This window comes from Heloderma suspectum, chromosome 3, assembly GCF_057233095.1.
Source record: "Heloderma suspectum isolate Gila_16-S chromosome 3, 16-S_ref, whole genome shotgun sequence".
Taxonomy (NCBI): Eukaryota; Metazoa; Chordata; class Lepidosauria; order Squamata; family Helodermatidae; genus Heloderma; species Heloderma suspectum.
Genome location: NC_139460.1, coordinates 57,370,227 through 57,397,282, shown reverse-complemented (window position 1 = coordinate 57,397,282; position 27,056 = coordinate 57,370,227). Strand labels below are relative to the sequence as shown.

General features: G+C 43.8%; 1 protein-coding gene across 2 annotated transcripts in view; it reads right to left on the bottom strand.

Annotated features, from left to right (window-relative positions):
- NECTIN3 (nectin cell adhesion molecule 3) overlaps window positions 1–16,477 on the bottom strand; it is a 91,017-nt gene extending 74,540 nt beyond the window's left edge. For both annotated transcript variants that reach the window (XM_084843357.1, XM_084843356.1), the window contains exon 1: window positions 16,224–16,477. In XM_084843357.1, coding sequence (XP_084699483.1) covers window positions 16,224–16,389 — 166 coding nt within the window. In that variant the 5' untranslated portion in view covers window positions 16,390–16,477. The remainder of the gene's footprint in view (window positions 1–16,223) is intronic.
- Window positions 16,478–27,056: the final 10,579 nt, after the last annotated feature.

The following is a 27,056-nucleotide window of genomic DNA, read 5'->3' as shown; positions in this document are numbered from 1 at the left end:
ACTGTGCTTAGGAATTTTCAAAAGAAAGGGAAGACAGGATGTTGGTTAGATAAGGACATAGAATTAGAAAGCTTTTAAAAAAGTGTAAGAGGAGCAGATTTAAGAGGTAAAGAACCAGAAGACTAGTTCCCCTCTACTCAGCACTGGTTAGGCCTCATCTGGAGTACTGTGTCCAGTTCTGGGCGCCACACTTGAAGAAGGATGCAGACAAACTGGAGGGTTCAGAGGAGGGCAACAAAGATGATCAGGGGACTGGAAACAAAGCCCTATGAAGAGAGACTCAAAGAACTGGGCATGTTTAGCCTTGAGAAGAGAAGACTGAGGGGAGATATGATAGTGCTTTTCAAGTACCTGAAAGGTTGTCACAGAGAAGAAGGCCAGGATCTCTTCTCGATCATTCCAGAATGCAGGACATGGAATAATGGGCTCAAGTTACAGGAAGCCAGATTCCAGCTGAACATCAGGAAAAACATCCTGACAGTAAGAGCAATACGACAATGGAACCAATTACCTGGGGAGGTGGTGGGCTCTCCCACACTGGAGGCCTTCAAGACGAGGCTGGACAGCCATTTGTCAGGGATGCTCTGACGTGGATTCCTGCATTGAGCAGGGGGTTGGACTCGATGGCCTTGTAGGCCCCTTCCAACCCTACTATTCTATGATTCTAAGACAGTGAATAATTGTAAATATGGAATAATGAAAGATGGGGCAATGAATTTTAAGAAGGCGATGGGAAGACTGATTCTTGTATATGTAATAATACAAATAAAACATTCTTATTTTTCCAAACGTTTGCTGGATAACATGTTTTCATTTTGCTTTTTAAGATTAAAGTTGGATTTTAAATTTTATTTTCATAGTTTTCATGTATAAGGGAGGGATGATAGCTGAAAGGGAGGGTATAGTTTTGTTTCGTCAAAAGCAACTGCTTATCTACACTCTGTAACAGCAGCAACTTAACTGACTGGAAGAGAAAGGACTCATGAGAGCAGCATACAGATTCTTAGCCATATATTCCATTTCTAATTGAACCACTGCTGTGTGGATTCCATTTTGTGACACTATCATTACAGTGATATGAATGACTAGCAAATTTAAATGTAAAACATATGGAGTTATGGAATAAGATGTTTTTGCCTGTTTGCAAAACTACTCAGGGAATTAAAAATAATAATTAAAATAATAAAAAATAAAGAATGTTTAAAAGATGGTAAAATACAGTCTGTTATCCCTCTCTAACCTTTAAATCAAGCTATTGTGGTATCACAGAAGTCTGGAATGTCAGAATTGCCTGATCCTTGGCTTCAGTTTATGGAAACGAACACTTGCAAGATCTAAACAACGCTTGGGATGTCTAAGGGTCAACTTACATGTGACATGAAATGTATGCAGTTTTTTTTTTAAACCATGCAAATAGCATCACTTGGGGGGGGCTGTCAAGAATCAATCTGCAACTTCAGCCATGTTTGAGGTGTTATTGCTGGTTTACAAAGCCCTAAGCACCTCAGGACCAGGTTATCCGAAAGACTGCCTTCTCTCGTATAGGTTGTCCTGGTTTCTATGTTCTGAGTGGGCGGGCTTGCTGACCATACCATGGTCTACTACGGTTTGTTTGGCCATGGTGCGGAGGAGGGAATTCTCAATTGTGGTGCCTACCATTTGGAATCAGGTGGGCTCCTACTGTGTAGTGCTTCTGCCAACAACTTAAAACACACCTGTTTTGCCCAGGAGTTTCTTTTGACAGCAGCACTTGTTAAAATACTCAGGGGTAAGTGGACAAGATATTATTGTTTTATTATAATTTTATCTTGTAAATCACTCTGGGATTTTTTAAAAATGAAAAATGGTATAGAAATTCTCTGACATAAAATACATGAAAGTGTGCAAAGGAAATTTTACACTTTCCTCTCCTTACTGTGGCCCTGAGGAAAAGCTCTCCTTAGAAACTAGTATTCACATTTGTAGGGACTCCCCTGCATTGGTGCTTTGGCAGCAACCAATGCCCTGCTAGTCTTAAAATGCACCCCCCACCACCACCCAACACTATTTCTCTGTCTTCAACAACAGATGAATTGAAGTAGGGGAAACATCTGATATCAAGGAAAGAAGCTGAAATAACTTCACTTACTTCAATTATTGCTGCACACTGTAAGTCAAGTTTTTCAAGATGCTACAGAGGGCTGCTTTACGTGTTACATGCAGATATATGCATTTGTTTTGCCATATAGGCACATGTGAAAGGGAGCCAAAGCTCCCTTCCACATGCAAAAGTGCACACCCACATCCCATGTTATGGGATACATCTCAGATACACACAATGTACATATTAAGTCTAATTTTATTTATTTATTTATTTATTTCTTACATTTTTAAACTGCCCAATAGCCAAGGCTCTCTGGGCAGTTCACAATTAAAACCAAAAAATACAACTTGAAAAAACGTAATATCGAACTTTTAAAAGTTTAAAAATACCAGGTAAAACCCAGCAGCAGTTACAGCCCAGGCAAAGCCTGTGTGAAAAGAGGTGTTTTCAGGTAGCGTTTAAAAATTTTCTGTCTCCCAAACCGCATGGGGGAGGGTTTTCCAGAGGGTGGATGCCTCTACAGAGAAGGCCTGCCATCGAGGGTTCTGCGTAAACCATCCCAATTAAATAGTCAACTGCACTAGAATGTACTGATAGTTGGAACTTTAGTCTCTCAGTAGCTATCCTCTAGTACCCGTACTCGGACCTCTTCAAGTGACATTGGCCACAGAGAACGCTGTGTGTGGTGCAGTGGATAGTAGACTGATTTGGGACTGGATAACTCTGGGCAAGTCACTGTCTCATCAGGAAGATAAGCTTTGTATAGCAGTTTATAGGAGTTTCCATACTGAGAAGTTTTAGACATTAACATACGTATTCAGGAATCAGAAATAAGGAGCAAGAACCTGGGTAAACTGTGTTACTACAACTAAGAGAAGCTTCTACACTGATGCAGGATACATGTCTTATGAAAAACTGGACTGAAAATTTCTGATCAAATACAATGCAGTTTAGTGTCTGCGACTTATATTTGGCAATGTCATGTTAATTTTGCATACTATATAAATCTCAAAATGTTTTTTTACAATAGCCAAAAGTATTTGAATGTAATTTGATTAAGAGGGCAAATCAATTAAGTAGGCTTAACATGTTTTACATTTTATATTAAAAAATTCAAAGATTTGCTTAGAATTTTTTACTGGTTTCTGGTAAATATTTCAGGTCATTACAACTCAGTACCTTTTCAAACTTTTTTTTTTAATTAAGGCAACTGAAAACTGAAGAGATCAATTTTAACATGCTCAGAGCACTATGAATATTGATTATATTGGTATACACGTTTCCTAGGGATAAAAAGGTAAAGGTAAAGGTGTCCCCAACCAGTCGTGTCCGACTCTAGGGTGCGGTGCTCATCCCCGTTTCTAAGCCGAAGAGCCAGCGCTGTCTGAAGATGCTTCCGTAGTCATGTGGCCGGCATGACTAAAAAAAAGTTAATATAACTTTGAAACTGCCCAGTTTAACAGTTATAGCATCCATTCACTATGTTACTACTTAATCAAACAATGCATTTTTAGAAATGGGAAAATTTCTATGAAATAACATAAAACAGTGTAAAATTTGTCTACCCTATAAAGTGGCTGTCACATGTTTGTCCACTGGCAATTGCTAACAATTGGTAACACTCACAGGCCCCAAGTCTTATTATGAACAAGAACAATTTACTTTGCTCTCAATGGAAGCAGCATTTTCTTATCTTAAATATGAAACATACACGACCATGGCTGGAAACACTTAAAAGTTGAGAGAATTAGATGTAAAATATAAACTTGAGTAACTCTGACATAAGATAACATAGAACCATAGAACTTAAAAATGGAAAATCACCATACAACCAAAAACCTGATCTGGTATCTGAATAGCGACTATCAGCTTGCTTGAATCCTTGCATATAAGCAAATATGAAGAGTCATTACAGCAGTCTTTGAAAAGTTTGCACCCATGCCTGTATTTTCAATAAACATTTTTATTGAATTTCATCAGATAATATAATAAAAATACTAAAAGTAACAAACAATAACACAGGAATTATCAGAAGAATACATTCATCAGGTAATATTTGAGAGAGTTAGAGCACAATCTTATTGATTGCAACCTTGGTTATCGGAAGCCCCCACACTCAGAGGCATACGATCATCTGATGCGGGCAGGGGGGGAGTGGCAAAGGCAATCTTCGCCTCCTCGTCCTCTTGCCCTGCAGATTTCACTGGACAGGCTTTTTAGTGAGTGCTTTGGAGGGGGAGGTAAGGAGGCTGGAAAAGGCTCAGGATAACTCTATCCTGGCCTCTCCAGTCTCCTACCCTCCACATCCAGTGGAACACCCCCTTTCCTTGTCCTTCAAGGTCACTTTTCCAATGTCAGAGAGCAGCTGGTGTAGTTCTTTCTGCAGATCTCTGACTCCCCCTTCCAAGGTCTGAGAGCTGTTCCCAACCTTGGAAGGGGGAATCTGAACAATCCTATGGTCCTTGGAATGCTCTCCCAGGACCATAAGACTGTCTTAGCAGATGAAACATAGGGAAGTTTTTAGTCATCCAAAAATGTATTTTCATAGTGAGTCATGTGAACTTGGAGATAGCATTGTATTTGTCTTTTTAGTTTTCATCGTCAATGAAACTATACCATATTGTTAAAAGAGTAACATTTGGGGGAAGACTTGCTGTCTGCAACTTTTCTGCAAAGGTTCATAACTGATTTCAAAAAAATGTATGGTCCATAACCATACTTTTCAACATTTTTATTAATGACTTGGAGGAGGTGAAGGGAATGCTGATCAAATTTGCAGATGACACAAAATTGGGCGGGATAGCTAATACTTTGGAAGACAGAAACAAAATTCAAAGTGATCTGGATAGACTGGAGCGCTGGGCAGAAAACAACAGAATGACATTTAATAGGGAAAAATGCCAAGTTCTGCACCTAGGAAAATGAAACCAAATGCACAGTTACAAGATGGGGGATACGTGGCTCAACAACAGTACAAGCAAGAAGGATCTTGGAACTGTTGTCCATCACAAGCTGAATATGAGCCAACCATGTGATGTGGCTGCAAAAAAGGCCAATGCTCTTTTGGGCTGCGTTAATAGAAGCATAGCTTCCAAATTCCGGGAAGTACTAGTTCCCCTTTACTCAGCACTGGTTAGGCCTCATCTGGAGTACTGTGTCCAGTTCTGGGCACCACGCTTTAAGAAGGATGCAGACAAACTGGAGAGGATTCAGAGGAGGGCAACAAAGATCATCAGGGGACTGGAAACAAAGCCCTATGAAGAGAGACTGAAAGAAATGGGCAATTTTAGCCCTGAGAACAGAAGACTGAGGGGAGATATGATAGTGCTCTTCAAGTACTTGAAAGGTTGTCACAGAGGGGAAGGCCAGGATATCTTCTCCACCATCCCAGAGTGCAGGACATGGAATAATGGGCTCAAGTGACAGGAAGCCAGATTCCGGCTGAACATCAGGAAAAGCTTCCTGACTGTTACAGCAATATGACAATGGAACCAATTCCCTAGGGAGGTAGTGGGCTCTCCCACGCTGGAGGCGTTCAAGACGAGGCTGGACAGCCATCTGTCAGGGATGCTCTGACTTGGATTCCTGCATTGAGCAGGGGGTTGGACTCAATGGCCTTGTAGGCCCCTTCCAACCCTACTACTATTCTATTTTATTCTAACTGTACCAAACTGAAGCTTTATTCTGTCTTCCAGTTTTTGACTATGGTTTGTCTAGTATATACAAACATAGAAGTTAAAGTTCCTAATACATGAGTCTAAAAGATTAGCCTACCTTGGCTCATGAGGGGGACTGCCCAATAAGTGGTCAATGCCTCTCAGAGAGAAAACCATTTGTCAAGTCATGAAGGAAGCAGTGATTAGGCAATTATTACAAACAAACCATAAACAGATAAAAACATGAGGAGGACATGCTGGATCAGATCAAAGGCCTATCTAGTTTTTATTTTTTTATGAACAGATTCCTATGGGAAGCCCACAACAGGACATGAATGCAATAGCATCTTCCCACGTGTGTTCCCCAGCAACTGATATTCAGAGGCATACTGCCTCCAACACTGGAGTTAATACAGAGTGGCCCAAAAGTAGGTATACAGTATAGTTTATTCGCATTTTATTACATTGTTTATTACATTTACATTTGTTTAACACTGTTTAATCTCATAAGTGCTCGAAATGTATTCCATCAATGTTGCAACATTCTTACAACATGTCCTACAACACTTTCGCTGGACAGTGCACCCCACACAGTGACGCCTGACTGGTTCAGTTGAGATGTGATAGTCAAATGGGGATTTTCATCTGCCCAATACACACAGTTATGCCTGTTCACGTGGCCTGACAACTTGAAAGAAGCCTCATCTGACCAGATGATCTTATCAAGAAGGTCTGGTTTGTTAGAGATTTGGTTTCACATCATCTCACAGAATTGCAACCAACAGTCTGGGTCGTCCTCCAGAAGACCATGTAACAGTCTTAGACGGTACGGCTTCAATTTCAATTTACGCATTAAGCATTGTAAGGACATTCTAGGTATGGATAGCTGCTTAGACGCACATCGTGTGAACTTTTTCAGACTGTTCACAAATGTCAGAGCGACTCTCATCTCATTTTCCTCCGTCATAGATTTTGGTGCATTAGCCACTACACCTGTTGCTTCAAATTTCTCTCTAAGATGATAAATTGTCAGATTGGTTGGTGGAGGCGTGTCAGATGCTTTTTGCCACACTGTGCACACCTGCTCGGCCTTTTCAGTCTTCCAGTACTGCTTTAGAATCCAGTTTCTTTGTTCTTGAATCAAGTTCGCTGCCATCATTCACAATATCAGTAAAAAAAAATAACTAAACAACTGTATACCTACTTAAGGGCCTCACTCCCCTCACTCTCTACATTTAACTGATTTAACTGTCACTCCCTGTCACTCACTCTTCCCAACTGTCATTCTGACTCCACCCGCACATCTTCTACTCACACATTCTCTCCCCCTCCCATCAACGTTCTAAACAACTGTATACCTACTTTTGGGCCACCTGGTATACAGCCATCATGACTAGTAGGCAATAGCCTTATCTACATAAATCATCCACTCCAGTTTTAAAGCCATCCAAGTTGGTGGCTATCAGTACATCTTGTATCTGTGAATTCCACAGCTTAATTATATGCTGTGTGAAGTAGTAGGTACTTCCTTTTATCTGTCCTGCACATCCCACCATTCAGTTACATTGGATGACCTCCTGGGTCACCTTCTTGGGGTGAGACTGAAAGGCATTGTTTTATAGTAACTCAGGTCATTCCTGGAGGATTTGCTCCAGGTGGTGGTGTTAGGAGACTGCTATTCCACCCTACAACCTGTAGCTTATGGAATGATCACTATAGTGACTAGCACTACCTCTTTAATATCTTCATATTCTAGGAAGGTGATGGAAACACTGAGCGTGTATCTGAAAGCCTTTCTGGTACACATGAGAGCAAGTGTGCAATTGTTATCATGTGGCTACCCTTGAAGTACAAATTCAAACCCCTTAACCATCAGAGGTGGGTTGATGACCCTTTAAATTACCCAGTTTTCAAGAAATATAAAGAACATGTTCCATCAGTTAGCCCCTTGTTTATATTTAATTGCCTCCCAGTATCTTTAATAATCTCCAAATACTCTTTACCTGTATTTCCTAGACTGGAATGCCCCTTTGTAACCACAAGTTACAAATCTATCAACTTGTCTCCTCTTTCTACAGGCTCTTTCCTAGTCTGCCTATTTTGAACACTCCACTCCTTACCTATGGGATGGGGAGAGAGGAAAATTGCAGCTCTCTTATCAGTTTCTTCCAGGTTACACCACCACTGTGATTTATACAGCAGTGTAGGCTGGTGGGGACATCGATGTGGTGGCTACAGCTGCACCACTTGACATATTTACATCTAGCCAAGTGAAAAGCGATCACCAGACCTTGCCCAACCTGAGTCCTCACAGTAAGGAAACTGAAATTTAATCCAGACAAAGGTGCTGTTGGTTGGAGGTTCTGCTAATCTCTGTAGAGATAAGCAACCTGTCCAAGGTGGGGCTACAATCCCCCTCCAGGATCAAGTATGGAGTTTTTTTAGATCCAGGACTGGAGTATCCCACATTGTTCCTGGATATCCTGGTGACACTGGTGGCTGGGAGCACCTTTTATCAGCTTTGGCTGGTTCACCAGCTGTACCACTGCCTAAGAGAAGGCAGATGTAGTCTCAAGATACACATGCCCTAGTTATGTACAGATTGGACTACTGTGATTATCTCTACACAAGGCTGCCTTTAGTCTGGAAACTGCAGTTGGTACAAAGTGTGGCAACCAGAATACTGTATGAGCGATAAAGTTAGAGCATATCACACAACAATTAATTTGGAAACACATCTATAGCCAGGATCAATTTAAAGTTCTTTTATTAACCTTTAAAGCACTAAACGGCCTAGGACTAAATTATCTCAAGGACCACCTTCACCATACAATCTGCCTATGCCTTAAGATTTGCAGGTCAAGCCCTGCTCTCTGGGCCTGTCTTCTGCATACATTCAATTCATGGGTACAGTTGTGGAGTTCTCTCCCCTAGAGATAAAACAGAGTTCCCTTCCTTCCCATTTTCAGACGGGTGGTAAAAAACTTCTTACTGCAGAAGGCATTTTATAATTGATCATTATTTTAATTGGACCATCTGTTTCATGCTCATTTTAATGTTGTGTTTGCATTTGATATATAGTTCAGTGTGTTTTATTGCTAGTATATATAGTATATAAGCCACTGATGAATTTAGAAGTATGATATAAATAATTTAAATGAATAAGTTACAGAATTCAGAACACCAATCTGATTATCTTTTAGCAGCTTTGTTGACAGCCAAAATCCCCAAATATATATTTTATATATCCCACTGTTATTTATCATGAATAAAATCAAGGCAGCTCACAAAATAAAAATGTCATACTACAGAAACAACAAAGAAGCAAATACATGATCCCATAGCAACATCTGATAACAATAAATCACATAACACAACATCATTACCCAAAAGCTTTCTGACAGATCGAAGTTCTAGAAGCAAGACTATACCATCATGACACTACACAAGGTTGATGCTACTGCCAACAGGAGCCTGCTCCTAGTGGATGTCTACCAGACTTTATTTGGCAACTAGCATCTAGAGAAAGGCATCTGATGTTGAGGGGGGACATGCAGAAGGTGTTCTTTAAGATACTCAGGTCCAAAGTCATTTATACCTTGAAAAATAAAAATCAGCACCTTAAGTTAAGCCCCGAAACAAAGGCACCAGTACAGATCAGGCAATACTACTCCAATCCTGTTTGATCATGGAACCTGAACCTGGGAATAACATTTTGTACTACCTGAAAATTCCAACTAGAGCGGCTCCTTCTACTTCATATTACAGTAGTAATCTGTAGGTTACTAGGGCATGACTGACTGTCATATGGTTTGATTTTGCCAGTAAGGGTCACAGGTAATGTTCCAGCTTCAGCTGGAACAAGACTTTGCTAAGCGCTGATGCCATCTGAGCTTTCAGAAGTAATGTTGGATCAAGGAGCACTTCCAAGTTATGAACCTGATCCTTCAGGGTGACTGCAACTCTGTGAAGAACAAGTTGTATCACCTAAATCTAAACTGAAATGATCTCCCATCCAACAGTGGTTCCCTCTTACACAGATTTAAGTTTATTCCATCCATTCCCTCACAGCCAACTAACAATGGTTTAAGGTTTCCATTGCTTCCACAGGATTTGATGGAGAGAAAGCTCCATGTCTTCAGGCACACTGATGACTTCTCAGCCAAAACTCTCCAGATGATTTCACCCAGCAGTTTCATGTAGACAGTGAACAAGATGGAGCCCTGCATACAACATAGGTCGAAGGTCATGGGTCTGGCCCACTTTCTGGGTCCACTTGAAGTGCCTTTTTTTGGCAGACAGATGGGATCAAAATAAAATTAATAAATAGTGAGTGAAACCATCTAAAATATCCCCTATACCAATCCCATGAGGTTGCCTAGAAGAATGTCATAGTAAATGGTACCAAATGCTGCTGAGAAGTTCAAGAAAATCAAATTCCTCTTCTCTACCTCCCAGTGCAAGTTGCCCACTAGGGTGATCAAGACAGCTTCTGTCCCAAAATTAGGACAAAAACATGACTGACTGGCACCTAGATAATTAGTATCATCCAAGAAAACCAGGAACTAATAAAGCTATTTCATAACTGGAGAACATTGTCTGAGAAACATCTGAAGCCACCTTGAGTGCCATTTTTGACAGAAAGGTAGAGTACAATTCAAATAAATAAATGTAGAAATGGAACTAGCTCCACTTTCACACACATCATTAAAAGATTCTTGATCTGGGAAGATGTTGCAAGATGTTGATCTGGGAAGATGTTGCAACCGTTATGAAGGAAAAGACAACATGTTGTTGAAGAACAGCTACCCTCTCACTGTTTGACTACAATATTCCAACAAGTCTGACACCTAGCACAAGAATTAGATAGGAGTTTACTTCATTTAATCTGCATATCCTAGTCTGAACAGAATTTGCACTGACTTATACTTGTCAAGAATAATCCTTAATGTTGTATTCCACCAAGGCAGGAATGGGGAACCTCTTTCAGCCCAAGGGACAAATTCAATTTGGGAGAAGCTCTGGGGAGGGTCTCATTGCAATGATGGGTGGGACCAAAGGCGAAAGGGGTGGAACCGAAATACCAAAAATGCCAGCATATTTTAGCATAATATACTGGCTGTTACTGCCAGTAACTAAGCTTAAGAGAGGCATTTCAACCTTTCAGAATGGGGGCGGGGGCAGGTGGGGGAGAGACAGAAACTGCACAAAAGCTGGGAATTACCAAACTATCAGTGACTCGAGAAAGGGGGTAGGACCAGGTGAAGGGGGCTTGGCCATCTGGGGAACCCCAGAGAATTGGATTTGGCCCCAAGGTTCCCCACCACTGAACTAAGAGACCTCAGAAATGTGAATTTGGCTCTCCCCAATTCTTCATAGTTAAATGTCTCATCTTTCATATTTAGTTCAAAACAACGACCATCAGTACTGTTGTAAAGTTACTGTCTTCAACAGACTCAGTAGTGTCTTTCAAGGAACTTAATACAAAATTAGAGCAAATAATTTAACATTTATATACCACATTAGAGTACTCAGAATGTTTTGCATACATTATTCTCAGTAACACAGGATTGTTGCAAAGTAGGCCAGTTTTATTATATCCATAATCCAGATGGGCGAAACATTGGGAGTGGTTTGCCTATGGCCACCTCCTGAGTTTATAGCAACAGCCAGATATAAACCAAAAACGTGCTGGTTCACAGCACTGGCACAATGCTCCAGTAGCCCTCATGAATCCAAGCCTTTCCCCTTAACAAGTGACAAACTCTGTAGAAGTCCTGACCCATTAGCAGTTTTGGCTTATGTCATTACAAAGATTGATTATGTTTATTACTTGCACCCTGAGTCTCGATGCAGAAATGCCTACAGTTACAGCAGTTAACAGAAGCTTTTCTCTGCAAGGGGTACAGTTCCAAATCTTTACACAGCAGAAAGCACAGAAGCACAAGGTGTGTACATGAATGGACATGTGCACATGCTCAAAACTAAAGGCTGTGCGTGAAACCAAAGACAACAATGAAGAATTATCTGAAGATACTTCGCCCACAAAGATACCTTTGAATTGGCCAATCAAAAGCTTTGTTGGGAAAAAACAGCCTAATCCTGAAGCATCCCCATCTTCCAGACAGGTCAGCAAGGTCAAGCACTCCTTGAGCACCCTTGATGACATTCTTTGTTCTGAATACTGTCCTATGCTACTTTGTATAGTTAGCTAGATGTAAATTAATAAAGCAACAAGGAACCTGCCTTACGTTTTTAATCCCCCAAAATCAAACTATTGTTCCCTTTGTTTTCACCCATCCTGGGTCCAGCCTCTGAGCCATCAAGTTCTTTCTATTTTTTGTTCTAAATCCTGAAATTGCCTTGGAGTTTGGGCAGTTGACTTCATTCTTTTTGCTTGCACATCCCTCCAGCTGGGGTGTCTCAGCTCTGAGAATAACTGGCCCTAACTGGTTCCTTGTGACCCTTTCCTAGGACAATTATCAATTCTACTCTGATCCCATATTTCTAGGACAAGAGTCTTCTCTTGCATTTTTCAATTAAACCACCTTATTGCTGTGGTTGACCAGAGAGATCTGTTACCTTGTATACCAAGTAAGAAAGCTTTTCCAGCCCTGGTGAGTTGGCCATTTAGTCCCAAAGCCAATTTCTGTATGTGCAGGTATGCAGTTTGACCTGCAAGGCCATGCAAGGACTCTGTAACCTCCGTGTGAGTTGTCAGCTTTGAGTCTAAGGGAGGTGGTGAAGAATCTCTTTTTAAAAACCAAAATTGTGGTAGCTCCAGATCCCTATAATGGTTAAGGCTCTGTTTGACGTCCCCATCATCACCCATCCAGAAGCCTTGCTTTTGAACATCTGTGGGCAATATATGATACAACCTGTTCTCAACAAAGTCAAACAGCTTGTGGCTTTTGCTCCGTTTTTGAATTTGTAACTAAAAGTTGAGAAACCCAAGGTTAGTCTATAGCCACAGCATTTTTCTAACTTTTGGCACCAACCAGAAGATGAAGACACTTGGGTTCCCCTTCCTCTGAAGTCAGGTAATTATAGCCACTCCTGCTGTATTTCTTTTCTATTCCTTCTAAATCTATCAATTTCTGCCCCCATAGTCAGCATTGCCACTAGTACCCAAGCTGCCTTGGTCACATATTCTTCCAATCCCCTGCTCTGCCATTTTCATAGCACCACCTTCTCTTCCTTATTTGGCAAGTGCTAATTTCCACTTTCCCCTCATTATTTGATGAACACAAATTTTCCCAGTGAGCCTACTAAAGCTACTATACTGGTTGATGTGCCAAGGGGTGGATATACTAACCAAGCCATTTTTCTCTTCTGCAACTAATCTACATGTGTGAGTTTTGAGGGAAAAAATCCATAAAGCTAAAGCCTGTGCTTTTGAACTCTAGCTCAAATGCTTGTTCAATTTCCCATTTTAAAAGTAGTGCATTTTTAACAGCATAGTGCATGAATTTGCTGTGTGTGCATTACAATTCTGCTTAAAGCCCCCCTTAGACTCACACTGGCCTTAGTCCCGCCATTTACATGCTTGTGTGAATGAAGATGTGTGGCAACATGTATGTTAGCATCTGGGGTATGCAATATCATACAAAATACACTGAATATGATCCTGGATGCTTCCAAGATCGTAGACTGTACATTTCTTCCTCAGATAACTCCACACAAAAAAGGGCCTTCTCCTCAGTCTGAAGGCCAGATGTTACTCGGTCTCATCCAGGTGCTATGAACTGTTTGGACACAATACAACATGCCACGATAAAACTGTTTCTCCAGCTATCTCCGTCTCAGAATAGGACGCGCAAAAATACTGCTGTGTACCATCAAACATCAACAGAATCAAAACCTCATTCCCTGCCAGTTCAAGGAAGTGATCTATACTAGATCCAAGAAAAGCTTTTCAAGACTTACAAACCAATTACAAGTTTGTGCATAGACAATGACAATGCTTCGGAAGTTGTATCATAACTTCATCCTTTCTCTGGTTCAGCGGTTTTTCCACTACTACTAGGTCATGATCTATAGAACTTGTTCAATATGATCATTTTAACCAGAAAAATCTAACCCTTGAAAAATTCAAGAGCAGCAAGGAGATGCAGAAGTTGATCCACTGTTCTCTGACCACGCGTTGGCTTTCTATCATGCTGAGGATGGCTTATTAACATTTCCCTTCAAAAATCTGCCTTAATCTGCTCCTCCAGATCACAAATCACTATCATTACTCTTTAAGGAAGAAGCTGTGGAAGAAGTACATCCACTCTTCTCACCTCTTCAACTAGAATCATAATGCTGCCACCTAACTCCCACTGCAAGTAGTTTTCTGTCTCTTTTAAACCTACTCTCACACACCACCCCTACGTCCCTACATAACACCTTATAAGCAGGGATTTCTTATCTCCCCTTCATACCCCAACTCCAGGGCACTACAAACAGGGCAAAAGGGAAGGGAAGCGTCTACACAGGACATATATGCAGGCATACTTGGGAGTAAACTCATCTGTTCCCCCTGGCCTTTAACTGAAAACATGGATGTTAATCACTGCTGAAGGATATTTTAACATTGTGTTTACTGAAACAGCTTTTAATTAGAACTGTTTATATTATATACAATTTTATTTGTATGTTTGTATTGTTTTTATGCTGTAAGCCACCTCAAGACTATGGTCTTGAAAGGCAGTTATGAAATGGATTAAATAAGTGCAAGTTCACTGAATGCTTACTCATGAGTAAGCTTGTATAGGGACAGATGAGGCAAAAAGTACTAAACTCATATGCAGAAGTCAACAATCCCAAGGTGCTATTTCCAGCAACCACTCTTTACACAAACCCAGCCTAAGTCTACCCAAGGCAGAATTACAACACTTCTGTTTATTCCTCGGATTTCCTTGGTATTAATTAATGTAGCAATAATTCCCTTTCTACGTAAATCCACTTGCCTGAATTTACAAGACATGATTCTTAGGTTTATAGAGGAAGGGAGAAAAAACAGAAAAGAAATAAAGGTGCAACTAATCGGCAAGACCGAGCAGACTCTGAAAAGAACAGCTCCAAGATTGCCACACACACATATTATTAGCATTTCCTTCAGCACCTGCTGCTCAACATCAAACTGGCCATTTGCCCATTCTAACCAGTTGTTTTTGGAGTCGGGGGCTTCTCCCCCTCCCAACCCCGAAAAGGGTTGAGGAGACTGGGATGTAGTGCATTTAAAAGGGCGGCGGCCAGCTACATAATGACATCCGCCTGTCCTCCCCACAAATCACGGCTGCCCCGTCATCAACCTAGACAGAGCGGAGACAGCAAACGCAGCCTCCAGCCAGCCCTGCCCTGCCCATCACAGCCTCCCAGAATGCTGGACGTAACGGTCTCGGCGGCGGCTCCAAGTGACAAGTGGAATCCCAACAGCTCCCCAACTCCCAGCAACAGCGCCGACAACAAACCACAACAAGGCGGCGGCGGCGGGATACACACACGCGCACACACCCCGCCGCCTCCCGCCCTGCACGCCGGGCGGAGCAGCGCTTCCTGGAGAGATGCACGACGGAGACACAGGCGGCAGCCCCGAGAAAGGGCTGCGTGCCTCGAGACCCGCGCTACCCTCAGCCCGGAGAGAGGCTACCTACGGGAAACACTTATCACGCCACTCTAGTGATACCGAGGCTAATAAAGAATAAAACAACACTGCTAAAAGATTAGCGAGAAGCTGCCATTAGCGTAACGGTCTCGAAACTGCTGCAGCCTGCTTATTCGTATTTGCCTTTCCGCTGCTCGCCTCTAATAACGAAGTTTAGGGGACGAAGCGCGGCGGACCGACGCGGAGAGAAATGCAACACACGCAAGTGATCCTTCCCACGTACCTCGTACACACCCCTTCCCCTCGGCGCCTCCCAGCCCCACAACCCGCCTCCCCCGCCCTCCAACTATTCGACCCCCTCGCCAGAAGCCCCCTCCAGAATGCCGCAGCCAGCCGGCCGGCCGGCCCGCCCGCTGCAGACGCCGCGCCGCCGCCCCCAGCCCCTCACCTCAGCGTCGTCGGGCGTGCGAGAGGGCAAGAGGCTCGCGCAAGATAAGATGAACCCTTCACCGTGTCCCCCCCAAAAAAAATAACGAGGGGGGTGGTCGGGGCGGCCCTCCCCCCCTCTCCCCTCGCCCCCCTCGCCCTTTCATTTCGGCCGCTGGTGAGGGGAGGAGGGAGGCGTTTTCTTCTCTCCCCGGTCTCGGCCGCCCGGGACTGTCGCCTTCGGCGGGCCCACCGCCGCCCCCTCTGCAGACACGAACTTCTCCCGCCGAGCGGCCGCGGAAAAGTTTCCTCCGAAGTCCCGCCCGCCGCTGCTCCTTCGCTCCCTCCCTCAGCGGCGGCCCCCGCGCGCCCCGCGTTCCCTCGGACAGGGAGGAAACTGGTTTGGCCCGGAGAGCCGCCGCCGCCGCCCCCTTCCCAAAAGGAAAAGGAAAGTTTCCCCGCGACTCACCGCAGCAGACGCGGGAGAGGAGCAAGCCCAGCGACAGCAAGCCCGGCAGGGCGGGCAGAGTCGGGCGGCGGCGGCGGCAGCACCGCCAGGTCGGCGCGACAGGCGAGGGGAAGTGGCGGCCGGGAGGAGCGGGTGGCGGAGCGGCCGCCTCAGCGGACCCGGCCATGCTGGAGGCTGGGCTCCGCTCCCAGCCGCCGCTACGACTCCGAGCGCTCCCTCCGCGACCTCCTCCTTCTCTTCCCAGCGCCGGGTCCGTGTGTCACAGCGCGGGGAGGCGCCGCGCCCGCCGCCCCTCCCTCCAAAGGAACGGGACACACCATCCCGCCTGCGAGAAGGGGAGCCGAGGCGGTCTCCCCACATGCACACGCATGCTAGGGCACCGCCCGAAGCTCCCCCCTCCCGGAAGGGCCTTCCCCAAAGGACTGTCCCTGGCCTGGGTGACGTGATCCCCCCTGAAAAGCTGGACATCTCGCAGAGAGGGAGAGGGAGGGAGGTAAGTCGCAACGTCTTCCCCCGTTTCTGAGCGTTATTGGTACGTTCCGCTCCTCCCCCTCCCCTTCCCCACTTGCGACAGCCCGGAGGAGGGTTAGGAGGAAAGAATCAGTGCTGCTCATTCTCCTTTTCTCTGTCTTTCTTGCACTTTTAATTTCGTGTGCGAGTCCTTTGGTGGGTTTCTCTTCCTCCGTCTCTTTGTTTCTTAGTGTGATCTCTTTCCTCTCTATGATTTCTCTTCTCCGTCTTCCTTCCCTCCCGCTCTCCCTTTACTTCTCCCTGCCCTTCTGTCTTAATTTACTCCGGGTGTTATGAAGCCGCTCCTGCCTGGTGGAAAGTAAGGCTTGGCTTGCTGCCAGACACCTTTGCTAGCCCCGCTCTTTCTCCTTTCACGCTAGGACTTTCAGGGATCCTCGTGTTCTCCTCCGGCAAGCTAAAAGAGGCACGTGCAGGGTACTGCAAGCACGGCAAGAGGGAGAAAGAAGATAGGGGGGTTATACCAATTATCAGCAACCAACAAACAAAAGCCAAACAAACGAACACTCCTCTTCATCATGATGATCTAGTCGTGACACGGCGTCAAATAATCACCTGAGCTGAGGTCAAGAGTGGTTAATGCAGCAGGCAACCGTTAACCCCAGTAGGATTTATTTTTCTCCTCCGTCCTCCTTGGAAATTGTTGCTAGTAGAAGTTGACAAGAAAGAAAGAAAGAAAGAAAAATAGTGTGGAATTACAGTGTTTTCGGTCGTGGCTGGAAAAGGACAAACACCCTGGAAGGAAAGGGCAAAGAATACACTCAATCTGATAAAGTTAGATGAGGCAACCAATTACTGGATCATTAAATACTTGTTTATGTGCACATGTAATTGCTAGTGAAAGATACTGGCTTGACAACTGCAGCAGTTGCATGTTCCGTATCTACTCAAGATGAAGGAAGGGCAGGGGGAGGTCAGGCAGCATAGAGATTAACGGAGGTAGTAGCGATGGTGCGCACACTTCCCGGTCTGTATTGCATCCTTCACCTGCAAAGGGAAAAAAGTAGTTCTTTCCCTCGCTTACCTGTGCCCCTTCCGGTGGACTTTTTTTTTTTTTTAATGATGTGGTCATTTGCCCTCTACCAATAAGATTGCAACAAAACTCATTTTGTACTGCCTATTAAAGATGTAGGATGGAAGCAAGCTTCATTCGCTGTTGCAACTGTGGAAAGAGATTAGAACTGGCATCAGTGAAAAGCCAGCATATCATGTTCCTAATCCTCTTAGCCAATCAGATCTCTTTAGCAAATAATGGGTTTGAAGATGAAGGCACGATGGAAGGATGTTTATGAACAAGTCTTGCGGGTGGGACTGAGATGCTAGCAGGTATTATGAGAGCCCAATTCTGTAACACTGACTCCATCCAGGAGGTCTGTTTGACTCCAAATAAATAGTTCAGGCTCTTATTCTGACCGTTTGGAGAAAACTACCAATGTAACACAACTGTTAATGCTCTTACTTTGGATGTGGATGCAGAGAAGACTGAAGACAAATCCTTAGCGTTAAAGAGTCTCTTAACGGTACCTTTTAATGTATGGTTTCATTACACTGCAATAAATAAGGACCAAGTTCCTAATTGAGGAAACACACTCAGCTTAATTGCCATAAATTGTGAATTCCATGTTAAAGAATTACCATCCCATTTTGAATTGCATAACTATTTTAGTGCAACTGGGATTTTATATGTGATGTTTAACTGTTTGAGCACAATAAAGATATAGTTCACTGTGCCTGTTGAGACCTTAATCCCCCAAAAGTTTTAGAACATATTGGAAATACTTGCCCGGTAGATTACCAGAGTGCTTTCGAACTGTGGTGCTGGAGAAGACTCTTACGAGTCCCCTGGACTGCAAGGAGGTCAAATCAGTCCATCCTAAAGGAAATCAACCCTGACTGCTCATTGGAAGGACAGATAATGAAGCTGAAGCTCCAATATTTTGGCCACCTAATGCGAAGAGAAAACTCCCTGGAAAAGACCCTGATGCTGGGAAAGACTGAAGGCAAAAGGAGAAGGGGACGGCAGAGGATGAGATGGCTAGATAGCATCACGGATGCAATGAATATGAACTTGAGCACGCTCCGGGAGAGAGCGCAGGACAGGAAGGCCTGGCGTGCTATGGTCCATGGGGTCACGAAGAGTCGGACACGACTGAACGACAACAAGATTACCAGAGAGGGAAAGGAAGATGCCCAATAAGTGTGTTTTCAGGACTGGGACCATTGCTTGTAATGTGACACTGCCTGCATAGTTTAGTAGTCTTATCTGTGCAACAACCTGGCACACTTGCTTTTTAGAAGTGCAAGTATGTGTCAAAGCATTGCTTCTACCTCATTTCTAGTTCAGTTTCTAACATGTTTATTTGATTCCTGTTGACTCAGTTATATTCTTAGCAGGTGTGCTTTAGACTGCAGCCTTAAAAACTGGCATGAGGATAGGTAGTGTTGTAGTGGAGCTAGCGCTCTCAGGGTCAAAGCACAGGGACCTTTTGATTAGCGGGGACCATGGCATCATCTGCCATCCCCCTCAGACTTCGCTGTTCTCTCTGAGCTTTGCTGCAATCCTCACAGTAGCTGGAGGGAAATGGAGTTCTATACACATACGGTGATAGATGTGGAACACCACAGCTCCCTGCATTTTTTAAACTTTCCTTGGGGACATGGCTATGCAGACCATCATGATGAGCACCTGCACTTCAAAATTTACCACCACACTACTGGTGATATGTCTATCAATGACTACTAGCCATGAACCCTAAACAGAACTTGAAGCAAAGGTAGTATATCACAATAAACAGTATCAGATGCTTAGAACACTACAGGAGAGGGATGTTGCTTTTGTGCCCTGCTTGTGAGCTTCCCAGCTGGGGTATCTAATGCTGTAGGGCTCTATCTTAAACATGCCAGATTCTGCAACTCCAGGCAATTTTGTCAAAATTCTGACTTGAACTGGGGTACAAAACATAAAGGAGCTGTAGGTAGTCAAAGAAAAAAATGCCTCCTAACAGGAGCTGCTTAAGGCCAAACAACATCATTTCTTCCTGCCTGTTTGGAACATGCTGTGCTTGAAGGGCAAAAGGTGGAGTGTTAAGAGGTAGGAGAGGAGTCTGTGGTGTGAAGTGCTAGGGAGATTCCTAGTGATTTCAGACTGTAACCTAAGTTACAGGCGAATGAGGCGATGGGGTAGCTATAAATTGGAATTACCCCACAGCCACTGCTTTCCTATATTGGGGCTTTTCCTTCCCAGCCAGTAACTCCTGTTAAGACTGAATGGACTCACCCTATTGACACACAGGTGTGGATTTTTAAAGCCAATTCAGATGAAATGGGTTTCAGAGGTATTGATTATGGTCTAGATTCTTAGCTGCCACAGTTGCTTTATTCCCTTTCTCTTTGGTAAACTATTATTGGAAGAGCCAGTCTACACATTCCAGATAATCATTGTGCCTTAAGATGAGGCCCTAGTTCCATCACCACACTAGCAGTTAGTGAACAGAGACAGGGCTTTACCTATTGTGGCACCTCTCCTTTGCAATTCCCTCCCTGAAAATGTTTGGTGTCATCCCTGCTTTCGTTTCTGTGCCAAGTGAAAATGTTTGTTTTTTTAAGTTGACCCAGGGTTTTTAGTGCCAGGTAAAAACCTTTATTTGCCCAGAAATGTTAGTTTGTTGAGTCTTATATTATGCTGGAATGGTATCTGCACTGTTTTGACATATTTTATTTTTATTGGCTGACAGTTTTATTCTGGTATGCTGTCCTGAGAGCTGAGGAGCATCTAAAGACTATCTTAAATAACTTGACACACAGATGAGAATGAAGTAGGTATAGTCTATGGCAGGGGTTAGGGCCAGCCTAGACAGGCACCTCAGGCAGCTGATTCTGGGTGTCATGAAAGGGAAGTAAATTGTTAGTTATTTAAGGGCACAATCCTATGCATGTTTAGACAGAGAAAAGGCCTACAACTCCCAGCATTCCCCAGCCAGCATGGTTGTAGGCTTTTTCTCTGTCTAAGCATGCACAGGATTGTGTCCTATATTATTATTTTTTTACTGCCAGGGAGGGGATAAGGTGTTTGTTCAATTTTCTGCCTCAGGTGCCTTAATAACTTGGTTGGCCTTGGGTATTATATGCACCTTAATGTACTTGTATGTGGGAGGGGGGTGCATTTCCTGTTTTGCCTCAGGCAGCAAAATGTCTTTGGCTGGCTCTGGCAAGGATCCACAAGTGTAGTGGTCAGAGTGTTGGACTGGGACTCAGGAGATCTGTGTTCTAGTCCCTACTCAGCCCCAAAGCTCACTGGCCAGTCACTGTCTCTCAGTCTAACTTAGCACACTGGTTGTTGTGAGGATAAAATGGAGAGAGGAGGATCGTGTAAGCTGCCTTGGTTCCTTGTAAGAAGAAAATTGGGATATCCATGTAATAATAAATAAAAATAGTTGCCAGTTGACCACACATTTCTTTCTGGTGTCTGTCTGTTCCTAGTTGCCCATCACCAAATGAGAAACTTCTCCCCTTCCTGAGTTCTCTGTGCTTTATTTATTTATAATACTTTTATACTACTTACTATACTAAAATCCCTAAGTGGTTCACATTAAAAAATACAGTATAATGAAATAAGAACAAAATAAAATAATAATTAAAAACATAGTAGTAACACACCAAGGGTGCTGGTATGTGAAGAGGACTTAGGAGAAAGGATCCTTTAGTCTCTCTTTGTTGTCAGCTTTAAGGTACTCAGAAGCATTCAGAGACAGAGAGTCTCACTACTTCCACAAGGGTCTCCCAGAACCTCAAGGACCATCTTTCCCCATAGAACCTGCACAGGACACCGAGATAAATATCTGAGGCCTTTCTGTGATCTCTCTGACAGATATTTGGAGGGTGGCAATGACAGAACAGGGCTTTTCTGTGGTAGTGCCCCCCACCCCGGCCCTCCAGTTATGGAATGTTCCCCCCAGGGAAGTTTACCTGGCACCAGCTCTGTCATCTTTTCAGCACCCGGCGAAGATGTTTCTCCCAGGCATTTTAAGCACTCAGCCTTGGTGGTTATTCTGATGGGGGATGGTTTTAGATTATCTTTCTGATGAATATATTTTAGTACATTTATATGGTTTTAATGCATATGTTATTATGTACTGTATTATTTGTACTTACTCCTTTCTTGTAAGTCACCTCAGGACTCCTTTTGGTTGTGTGAAGCAATATATATATTTAATAAACTATGCTCCAGAGCCCGGTATGAAGTGGGAGACTGACCCTTCCCTTCTCTTGAGTTCTATACATGTAACAGAGAACTTGGGAGAAATCTAGGACAACTTAAAAGACTTCTTCCACCGTTGTGGAGGAGAGTGAGGTCAGGAGCAACCACAAATAATGGGCGACTATCAAGGCCTCCAAAATATATGAACCCCCTAATTATTGTCCAGACCATTTGGGAAGTCATTAACCTTCCTTAGAGGATTGTTTCCCTTATGTCACTGCTGCATGTAGAATGCCAGTGTAGTGCTTAGAGTTTTGAAGGGGGACTCAGGAAATCTGGGTTTTAGTCCCCACTCAGCCATGAAGCTTACTGGGTGACTTTGGGACAATCACTGAGTCTCAGCCTAACCTACCTCACAGGGTTGTCGTGAGGATAAAATGGAGAGGAGGACAATCATGTAAGCTGCTTTGGGTTCCTTGCAAGAGGCAAAAAGATGGACTATAAATGTAATAAATAAAACGGTGATTGTCAATACAAGGCACAGGCTTCTCTTTTGGATGGGGAGGAGCAAGCATACTCCAGCCAGTCACAACCTCAGACCAAGCAACCCACTCCTTATCCACCACTGTGGGCCTTTCTTACCTCACCTGCTTGGAAAACTGAGTCAGGTCCAGTAAGCAATATAGTAAACAGCCATCAGCCCCTGGCTTGTGTTGACACACTTCCCCACCCCCTGCTGGTGCTTGAAGATAGGGACAGTGCCTCCAATGCTTTGATAATTTCAGTAACTTCTGGTTCTTTTCAGATGGGGCTTTGCCCTTGTAAATGTTTTGGGACTCCCATCCTTAATGATGTATTTCATTAAAATTTTTGCTGTTTGTTCATTTCCATTTGAGCAAGTCAATACTACATCTTCTGGGATCAACACAGCAGTAGTTGTTGTATAATAGTGTGTATAATTTTAATTCTATATATCCACGTCCACCCCCCCAAGCATCTGGTGTTTATTTTCTTTCCCTGTGAATTCACGTTAGAGGATCAGCCTTAACTGATTTTCTCACTTTGATAGCTTTGGAGTGATGGTTAAATATTGCTTCAAAATGACTTTGGTACTCGCTTCAGTTTTGTAATATAAGTGACTTATTAAAAAGAAAAAAGAAAGAACTTATAACCTCCTTTTGCCTCTGGCAGTCTCTCTCCCCGCCCCTGTGTGTGTGTGTGTGTGTGTGTAGACAGAGAGAAAAAGAGAGAGAGAGAAGACTATGAAAGAACTATAACAGACCATAACACAATAATTCATACATGAAAAAGGTCATATCCAGTTGGAGGAGAAAAAACAATAAGAATGAGGGGGAAAATACATATTAAGCAAGCAGAACTTTAAAAACATTTTTATACCATTCTAGATACTGAGTACCTTCATTTGCCATGGAATGCAATTCAAAACTCCATAGAAAGATCCAGCAGTTAACTAATATAGCAATCTATAATGGTTTAAAATGGCATTTAACCTTCTCAGCAAATTCATCTATGAGTGTTTGAAGGTTGCACCTGTAAAGATCAGAACAAAAACAATGGGGGGAAAGATACAAGGAGAAGTGTGATTCATGGAGCAGCAGTTGGTCGGGGGGGAGGTGACTATCTGCAAATAAACCCACCTATGACTATGTACTCCTGTTAGCCCAGTCTAGTTGTTATATCTTGCCACTTAAAAGGGATACGTCAAACAATTGTGCTAAAGGCAGCCCAGGGACCACAAACAAGGGGAGTGCCCTTTTAGATGTGGGTTTCATGGTCTTCTGCCCAACCTGTGGAGGGCACTGTTCAGGTGCAGACTCTGTATTGTGGCTGGTAATCTAGCCTTCAACCAGGTGCCCTCCATATGTTTTGGACTACAAATCTGATCTTCCCTGATCATTTGCCATGCTGACTGAGGCTGATGGGAGCTATAGTCCAAAACATCTGGACAGTGCCAGTTTGGGGAAGCCTGCTGTAATCCGTTCTGAACAGTGGTTGCAGAGCCAAAAAGTCCTGGTTCAAGGCCTGGTAGTAAATTCTAGCTCTTGTCCCCTTCCTACAGGAATTCCTTTCCATGACCAATCAGTAGGGAGTGAGGAGTAAATTCTGGTTTCCAATCCAGGATCACATATAGAGCAGTACTGCTGAATTTGCTTGATGTGAGTGTACTCCAGCTTGAACATCGTCATGACTGTGCAGAGAATAATTCCTAGAATCACAAATACACAGATTCACAGGACGGCAACAATCTAAGAAGCCCTTTTGGGAACCCCTGAGATTTCAGACTTTTTGCAATTCTGTGTAGACACAGCTGCCTGCAATTTTAGTGCACACAGGCCTATCTCACACAGGTTCACTCAAGTCCAAGGATGTTTCCATGGAATGAATTCAGTAGCATCATTGCATGTGTGTGAACTAGTCCTAGGTTTCGTAATGAATAAGGTCTTGCCGGTTCCCTGTATCTATCTGTTCCGTGTAGGGATGTATGAGAAATTAGGTTCAGTTAATTTTTTATCAGAATTTACCCAGTTTGCATCTCCCGGAATCCCAGACGAGGAATATGCAAAAAACCAGATGCCACGTTCTCCTCTTTTCTGCATAGGTCAATAAGAGGAATAGGTAGTCTCTGGGGGTCAACTTCTTGAATCTTTCCTTAAATCAGAGCATAGGAAATGTGCCTTCGAGGGTATGCATTCGTTTTAAAAATTAATGCAAAACAAAATGAATGTGCCCTCATTGGAAATTTGACTGAATGAAAACAAAGAGAAAATTTGTTCATTAAGCTGCTAGTTCACAATGACTTCGCACTTGATACACTGCCTAGAATTCTGTGTAGAGTTCACAGAGAGGTCACAGGGAGAGAAAGAGGGAGAGCTAACACTGACAGAGTAGCAAGCCACATTTAGAAGAGCCTGTACAGGTCACAGAAGGGTTACAGAGGGGGGCAACTGTGAAAGTGGAAAGCTGTATTACAGCCTTCCCCAACCGGGTTCCCCCCAGATGTTTGGGAATACAATCCCCATTATCCCTGTCTGTTGGTCATGCTGGAGGTGTGGTCCAAAACATCTAGAAAGACATCAGGCTGCAGAATTCTGTTTTATTAATTTAGATAGCAGTTTGTTTGTTTGTTTGTTTGTTTCATTTCTATTCCGCCCAATAGCCGAAGCGCTCTAAAAACAAAAAGTACACAGTAAAACAATACAAAAACATAAAAGCATTAAAACCACAATGTAACAATACAACCAGAATAAAACCTAGCAGCAATGCAGAGATTTAAAATACAGATTTGAAACAGCAAAGCTAAAAGACTAGAAAGCTAAAATACTAAAATGCCTGGGAGAATAAAAAGGGTTTTCACCTGGCGCCGGAAGAAATACAATGTATGTGCCTGGCGAACCTCACTAGGGAGCTCATTCCACAGCCAGGGTGCCACAGCAGAAAAGGCCCTCTTCCTAGTAGCCACCCACCTCACTTCCTTTGGCTCATGGAGAAGGACTGCTGAGGATGATCTTAAGGTCCCGGCAGGCACGTATGGGAGGAGGCAATATTTCAGATAACCTGGCCCCAAGCCGTTAAGGGCTTTGAATGTTAATACCAGCACTTTGAATCAGGCCCAGAAATGGACTGGCAGCCAGTGCAGCTGGAAAAGTACCGGCCTAATATGAGCTCGTTGGCCAGTTCCTGTTAATAATCTTGCTGTCCTATTTTGGACCAGCTGAAATTTCCGGACAGTTTTCAAAGGCAGCCCCACATATACATACACATTGCAGTAATACAGACAAGAAGTTAACAGAGCATGGGATAACTGTAGCTAGGCTATCTTTGTCCAGATAAGGACATAGTTGGTATACCAGCCTAAGCTGATAAAAAGTGTTCCATGCCACTGAGTTCACCTGTGCCCCAAGTAACAGTTCTGGGTCCAAGAGCACCCCCAAACTAGGAACCTGATCTGTTAGGGAGAGTGCAAGCCTCTCCAGAACAGTTTGAATATCACCTAGCCGGGAAGACGAACCACCCACTAACAGCACCTCCATCTTGTCTGGATTGAGTTTCAGTTTATTGGCCCTCATCCAGTCCATTACCGTGCCCAGGCACTAATTCAGAACAGCCACTGCCTCACCTGGGTTTGGTGAGAAAGAGAGGTAGAGCTGGGTGTCATCCACATGTTGATTGCCCCTCAGCCCACACCTCTGGATAACCTCCCCCAGCGGTGTCATGTAGATGTTAAAAAGCATGGGAGATAAAAGAGAGCCCTGTGGAACTCCATGGCATAATTGCCGTGGCACAGAGCAATAATCCCCCAGCACCACCTTCTGGAATCGGCCATCCAAGTAGGAGCAGAACGACTGCAGTGCAGTGCCTCCAACTCCCAACCCAGACAACCTATCCAGAAGGATACCATGGCTGATGGTATCGAAAGCTGCTGAGAGGTCCAGGAGAATCAACAGGGTCGCACTCCCCCTGTCCCTCTCCTGGCAGAGGTTATCCCACAGGGCGACCAAGGCAGTTTCTGTTCCAAAACCAGACCTGAATCCTGATTGAAATGTATCTAGATAATCCGTTTCATTCAAGAGTGCCTGGAGCATTCTGGCAGCCACCCTCTCAAGCACCTTGCCCAAGAAAGGGATGTTGGCCACTGGCCTATCATTGTTAACATCCTCTGGGTCCAGGTTAGGCTTTTTCAGGAGTGGCCTGATTACCACCTCTTTTAAAGAGGCCAGCAGCACTACTCCCTCTCTCAAGGAGGAATTTACAACCTCCTAGACCCAGCCAGACATCCCCTCCTTGTTTGATTTAATAAGCTATGAAGGGCAAGGGTCGATCGGACTTGGCCAAGCACCTTGTCCACATCCTCAGGCCTCAATAACTGAAACTCATCCAATAAAACTGGACCTGATGGTGCTCTGAACGCCTCTACCAATGGAACTGCATTAATCGTGGTGTCCAATTCATGACAAATCTGAGCGATTGTATCTTCAAATGCCGTGCAAACTTGTCACAGTGTGCAACCGAGGGTTCCAAAGTCTGTCTCCCTGGCCCAGAACCTAACAGGCCGCGAACCACTCGGAAAAGCTCCGCTGGACGACACT